The 6,839-nt window shown below is 41.8% G+C and overlaps 1 protein-coding gene across 2 annotated transcripts; it reads right to left on the reverse strand.

Annotated features, from left to right (window-relative positions):
- Nucleotides 1-466: 466 nt before the first annotated feature.
- Nucleotides 467-6,028, reverse strand: LOC101716047 (protein Wfdc21-like). Of its 2 annotated transcripts, none has more exons than XM_087191942.1 (3): nt 5,880-6,028; nt 3,259-3,359; nt 467-1,762 (listed from the first exon to the last, which is right to left on the reverse strand). In XM_087191942.1, the coding sequence occupies exons 1-2, from the start codon at nt 5,974-5,976 to the stop codon at nt 3,265-3,267; spliced, it is 192 nt and encodes a 63-aa protein (XP_087048068.1). In that variant the 5' UTR covers nt 5,977-6,028; the 3' UTR covers nt 467-1,762; nt 3,259-3,264. The 2 variants fall into 2 exon arrangements, with proteins under 2 accessions (XP_087048068.1, XP_004870732.1); XM_004870675.3 differs by having other exon boundaries at nt 467-1,782.
- Between the last annotated feature and the right edge of the window lie 811 nt (nt 6,029-6,839).

The raw sequence follows: 6,839 nt of genomic DNA on the forward strand, positions 1-6,839 counted from the left end.
GCCATACTAATAAAGGTCTGTTTTACTTTCCAACTTGTTCTGTGTGTTCCTTCCCGGGTGTTCTTCGCTGCAGTCAGCTCCTCGGAGCGTTTGGTAAGGCCCCCGGTCTTACAGTAGGAAGCTCCTAACAAAAGAGGAAGACAAGAGAGGTGACAAGAATGGCCTGCCACACAGGAAAGGAAAGCTAAGCATATGTGCTGTCAGCGTAAGTGAGACAAGTGCACGGGACATGTAGTTGTCAAGTGTGAAGACTGCCTCGGGTGTGACAGTTGAAACAAAGATTATTTCTGTTGTAGAGTCCTATTGGTAGTTTCATTGTAGGTCATATAGGAATTTATTTCTGTTGTTATTTTTTAGACTTTGTACACCAAAAGACAGTCAATGTTGAAAACTTTGATGCTTTTAAAATAAACACTCAATAAATATTAAAAATTCAATATTTTATTTTTTCATATTTTTTCCTGTTAAATACTCATTGTTTAATATAGTAAAACTCATAAAATTAAAATTAATAATTCATCAATAGAAATATTCTAAAGAATAAACGTGGGCACTATACACGCACAATGCACTTTTAACACAAAATTGGCGTTATGCCCCATGGGTATAATAATTATAGTTAACATTCATTGAATGCCTCTATCCCTTGATATCTATGAGGGATTGGTTCCAGGACCTCTGAGGATCTCAAAATCTGAAGATGTTTAAGTACCTTACATAAAATGGCCCAGTATTGCATGTAATTTATACGCATCTTCTTAAATCATTTCTGAAGAACTTTTAATACCTACTATAATGTAGGTACAATGCTGTGTAAATATTTGTTATGCTGTACTGTTTAGGGAAAATCCTACACATGTTCTGTAAGATGAAACTTTTATTTTCATCCTAAATATTGTCAATTTGTGGATGGTTGAATCTGTGGAGACAGAACTCAAGAATACAAAGAACCAACTACTTTCTGTATCAGGCACTATGCCAAGCACTCTACATGAACCAATGTCTTTTATCTTTGTGGTTCTGTGAGGTATATACTATTATACAGGTGAAGACTCTAAATCACAAAAAGGTAGGACACTAACTGAAGGCCAAGCAACTGAGTAGTGGGCCTGGGTTTTAAAGTCCTAATATGTTATAATGTATAGGCCTTGGTGTTTGACATGGGATTATAGTGTAAGTCTTGACACTTATCTGCTCTATGACTTTGAGCACATTACTTTATTTCCCCCAAACTCAGTGTTATTACATGTGAAAGGATGATGCTAAGCTCAGTGAAATGATTGTTGTAAGAATAATTTAGAAATGTTCCACACCTGTAATGCCAAAACTTTGAGAGGTTGAGGTAGGAGGATTACAAGTTTTAGCTCAGCCTGGGTATCTTAGTAAACTAGTGAGACCATGTCTCAAAATAAAAAATAAAAATAGAGCTGGGGTGAGCTCAGTGTGAAGGTCTTGGGTTCAATCCCCCGTACCCAAGGAGGAGGGGAGAATCACTTAGATAATGTTTGTGGAGAATTTGAATAGTCCTCATTGGACAGAAAGTGCCCAACAAGTGTCAGGTGTCCTCTTCTTTGCCTTTCTCACCATCACCTCTAATGAAATAAGTAGTGTGGCTACTTTTACAATTATGATTTATTAAAAGAAACAGCTCCTCTTCCCTTTCCTTCATGCTCCCTGTAGTCTCCATCCATGTCTCCCTCTTTCATCTGTCTTTCTGGGCAAGAACTTCTGAATACTCTCATCACATCTTTGCCAGTAGAAACTTCAGGAAGAGATGAACAGCTATTAGAGAACATGACAATAAGATAAGTGGACACATACATTGTACATGAGACCTGCTGATATTTGAGCCTGAACAAACAGAATATAATTGAAAGGCAATAGTTCTTATTTCTGAAACTCCAAAGTAGCTGGAGGTAGCACACAAGACCTTAAGCACTCCAAGGATTATATGTGGACAAATAATATGTTCTGAACATAAAAAGCTTGTTTTAAAAAAAGTATACCCTGATCCTGTTGTGTTTAATACAACTTAACTTGCAGTCATAACTGCATCATGGTAGCCCTTTATTGTGATTTTTTCCAATTAATGGCTACTAAAAGTAAAGAACCTCTCATCTGAGACTCCCAAAATGTTTTTACAGGACGGAGATCCTCATAGATCAATTTGAAAATGTCCAACAAAGGCTGAAAATGAGCACACTCTTTGGTCATCAAATATACTTCTTAGAATTTATCCCGAGGAAATCAATAAAGGGGCATTGTCCAATTTATTGTTTATTGCAGTCATATTAATACATATAAAAATAATAAATGTCTTAAATATGTATTAATGGAGGCTGCTGTGCACATATGGTCAATTGTAAGGCTAGTACAGATGATAGGATAATGTACAGCAAAGTGAGACAGCTCAGTATTACAGCCAAGTGTTACAGCTATCTGAAGGTCTCTGGAGATGAAGAAACTGAGGGCATCAGTCTGAGAGATGGAGAGATCCAAACTTTATTGGCTCAGAGGAGTTTATACTCTGAAGTCTGAGCTCTGAACAGCAATGGAAGCAACCTTATATAGAGATCTATGGAGAGGGGGGGCCCACCTACTGGGTGAGCATGCTCCCTGAGGCAGATGGGCAGAGTTAACAGAACATTCTCGAAACCTTAGGTAGGAGCATCCTCCAACTCAAACAGTTACATTGTTTGAACAGAACATCTTGATACATTGGGTAGGGGCATCCTGCAGCTCAAACAGTTAATATTGCTTGAATAGAACATCTTATGGCAAAAACATGGTGGGGGGGTTCTTGTCCACAGACAAAGGCCTCCCCTGTTGTGCATTATTTCCTTATCATTGGGGGCATCAGTATTGATATTAAGATGTCCACTGGCCACTTTTAAGTAAAATAATTAGGAAATCAAAATAGGAATAGGATTCCATTTTTTAAAAGCATGTTATATATTTGTATGTATTTAAAATAGGCACCACAGTACTAATTGGGCATCAGTTTGGGGTGGAGAACTACAGATAATTTTAATCAGAAACCGCCTGATATTGTACTGGGTCAGACAATTATTTTAAAGGTTTGGAAACCACCGTCCTATGACGGATACGTCTTTTCCTTGGGGTAAAGAGGGAAAGGCTACAGGAAGACAGGTGGGGTTCTGTCCCACTCAATTTCTGGGAAGCCCCATGGGAGCCAAGAGTACAACCTGTCTGGGCTGGACAAGGTTTGGGGAAGGAGGAAAGGCCTGATGTTCTTACCTGTCCTTAACTTGCAGCACAGGTATGGCTACACCCACTGCTGACACACTGCTCCCCTGGCCCACAGTCCCAGTCACCTTTGCAGAGCTCAGCGCAGGTGCCTAAGTGAGAACAGAGCAGCTGAAAACATCTGTGCTTAAGTTTCAAGAGTTGAGGATGACAGCCTTTGATTAAGGAGTAAATTCCACTTTTTTCTCCTAGTTCAGCACATAATGTAATTCCCAAATGACTACTCTCAGAATGACAGTCATTAACATCTTGTATATTTCCATTAGAAAGGGTATATTCACGTAATGTCAATGAACTTAAACCTACTTTAGACATGGGGATAGAGTGCTTGTGTTTGTAGAAGGGAAGTGCAAAGAAGCCCCTCTAAATGTCTTCACTTCCTCACACTGCAGGAAATGGAACAGAGAAAAGGAGACTTGCATATACTGAACGCCATCAAGGGTGTGTTGCAGTGAGTAGTGAGTAGTATGTGGTGAGTCTTAATTAGTACCATTTTATAGGTTTTGCAGCTGGGGCTCACAGATGTGACTGGCCTGCTAGTAGGTACAGAAGTGGGATACATCCTAGACCTGCTCGATCCCTAGGCTTGTGCTGCTGCTCTCCCACGTGGTGAAGCTGTCCACATGAAGAGTGCACCTCCAGATTCCAAGGAATCATTTTTGAGCTGAGTGAAGGCTCCTCAAGTTCCCAGAGGCTCAATATTGATCTTAAGGACCAATGAAGTAGGTCTAAAAAGACCTTAAAGGGGCTTCTAGCAAAATACTATGCAGTCCTCTGGACGAACGTATGTTGTGCTTAGTTGGCTACTCAGCTATTATTAGGAATTTCTCTACCTGATTCTATCTCTGAACTTCTCTGGGCCTTTATTTTCTTATCTGTAAAATGGGGCCTCAGATGCAGCAGAAGAAATGAGGATCATTCTCCAGTGTCAACTCTAATCCATAAAGGGGGCCATCTCATGCTATATTGAGCAGGCTTGGATGCCTCACCCAGGCTTAGAGACAAGAAGTGTCATGGGTGATTAGCAGTGTCTCAGAGGTGTAAGAAAGGGACTAGTGGAATGTCTACAATGTACTTTACAGACCTCAGAGAAAACCAGTGTGAGTCCATCATGTTTCTGGTAGCTGTTGTTGATTTGTGATGAGAAGGTTGAAGACCTCTTATTCCCACTCACAGCCCTTTCCTCACTTATTAAGTATTTCCCCATTGATTTGTTACTATATACAAAGCATAGAGGAAGTTATTCAGGAATTACAAAGATGTAAAACATGCAGTTTAAAGTCTAACAATGGAGATAAGACTTATAAAGTAGCAAAGGGAAGGTGAATCGGAGAACTCAAGGAGCTCAGAAGAGATAGTACTTTTGATTAGGTTAATCAGAAAAGATGAATCTTGAAGTAAAGAACTTTAAATTCAGAATTGGGGGAGGGATGGGCAAGTGGAGTGTAGGGAGAAAAGAAAAGAATTACTAGCAAAAATTCACAAGGAGAAAATGCAACAGGCCTGGGATTAGGGAAGGCCAGCGAGGTGCCAAGGGCACAGGATTTAAGGAGATACTTGTACAACCCTGAGATGGAACGCCTCCTTAAGTCTTGCACTCTAGAGCCCTCATCCGCCTCACTCCTCACTCTGAAATAAGAGGACTCCAGGAGGAAAGGCAAAAGGAGGGATGGGAAAATATTATGGAGCACCTGGAAGTTAAACAGAAAAAGTATGCAAGGGACAAAGCTCCAGAGAGCTGGCAGGTCTTCAGGACCTGTGAATTTGGGATTTCAGCTAAAAGGCCAAGAGAAGGATGTGATTCCGGTGTGAGAACATAAAATGGAATGGGATTTAATAAGCAAGAAAACTGCAGAATACACAGCGCGGCAAGGATAGCTGTTAGGAAGCTATTGCCATGGTCCAAGCATGGGTAATCAGGGGTGGAAACAGTGGGAGGTGGAATGGAACATATGCAAGAAACATTTTTAGATCCAACAATATTTAGGGAAAATAATAACATGCCATGAAAGATAATCTAGGCAAGGAAAAAAAGTTTGTGAATTGAGGGAGTGGCAAATAGCATCAAATGCTGCAGAGGTTAAAGACTTTGCAATTGAGGAGCATCAGGACATTAGTCCACAGAGCCTGGGAGAGATGCTTCAGGTGACTAATGGGGCAGAAATTGAGGCTGTGGCCAATCTTCAAGGGATTAAGGAATGAGTTAAGGGGAAGTAAGGGCAGAGAATTAAGAATAATCCTTTGAGAAAAAAGTGGTAAAAGGAGAAGAGATTGAGATGATTCATGTTTAACATGACTAAGAAAATATTTTCTCTAGGCGATCCAAGGAAGAAGTTGGTAGATAGGGAGATACCGGGTATGGAGAACAGCTGATGAGAGGGCAGAAGAGGAGTGGAGAGTTCAGATAGAGAGGTGACCCAGGGAAAGGCAGGGAGAAAGTAGAAGCAGAAGAGAGATTCTGTTCCGAGGAGTAGAGTGGTGCCCATCAAGGAGAGCCTGAAGGAAAAATTCTTTCCTTTTCTCCCTTCTTCCCTGCCTTCTCCTGTACACACTGGTTCCTGATGTCCTATTTTCTGCTTCTCTCATTCAGAGAAGATTGGAACTAGACTCACCCAACAGTTGCAGTGGTCTCACTGCAGCCTGTAGCTCCTGCACCCCTAGGCTGAGGGTGATGAGGATCATGAGAAGAAGTAGACTTCCCAACTTCATGCTGCTGTTGGAAGTCTTTGGTAACCATGCAGCATGGTTGAGAGGCCTGAAGTTTATACCTTTCACCCACTGAGCTGGAATGCAGGGCCAGAGGCAGGTCTACAGTCTGTGGAAGCCCAAGCCCTGCCCAGAAACTGACATTGCTGGAAATCCACACCACGTCTGCCCTAGGTAATTCCATGTTACTTAAGCAGAGCTCTGTGCCAAGGGAACACCCTCCTCTGACTGAGAAGTAAGACTTCTAAATCAGAAAATCTGGGGTGGGGTGGGAGATAAGCACTTACATGCGTTTGCATCCACTCATTCATTTTCAACACAAGTATTATATTGCTTGCTGTGGGCCAGGCATGTGCTAGGCATGAAGAATATGTTCTAGGCATGAAGGATATACTATCAGAGAAACTCCAATCTGGGAGCTGGGTGCTAGGTAGCCAAGGGTGCAGCCTGCTCTTTCACTTTACCCTCCCTGCTCTGGGACTCTCACATCTAATTGAGGGCACAGAGAGGCAGTTGGGAGAGCTAGCAGGGTGTTCCCCCACAATCTGCTGTTGACGCAGTAGTCCTCCTCAGTCCCCCTCTGGTGTAGTCTGTTTCTCTGCTGCTGGGCACTGCCATAGGTGTGGTTATCTTTGCCTGCATGATATATTTATTTTCTTTCATTTCACTTTTCCCAACTTTATTTCTGTGAACCTAAACGCCTGACATCGAAGTTAAACTCTTGTAGGATGTCTCTCATTCTGGAGCACTGGGGTGGACCTATGGGTGGGGCTGTAGGAACCAGGCAGCTAGCAGTAAGATTTCATATCCTCCTTTTTTTTGGGTACCGGGGATCTAACTCAGGTCCTTGTGCTTGCAGGGCAGGC

This window comes from Heterocephalus glaber, unplaced genomic scaffold (genome assembly GCF_053883595.1).
Source record: "Heterocephalus glaber isolate CG9 unplaced genomic scaffold, H.glaber_assembly_v1.0 deba00001564, whole genome shotgun sequence".
Taxonomy (NCBI): domain Eukaryota; kingdom Metazoa; phylum Chordata; class Mammalia; order Rodentia; family Bathyergidae; genus Heterocephalus; species Heterocephalus glaber.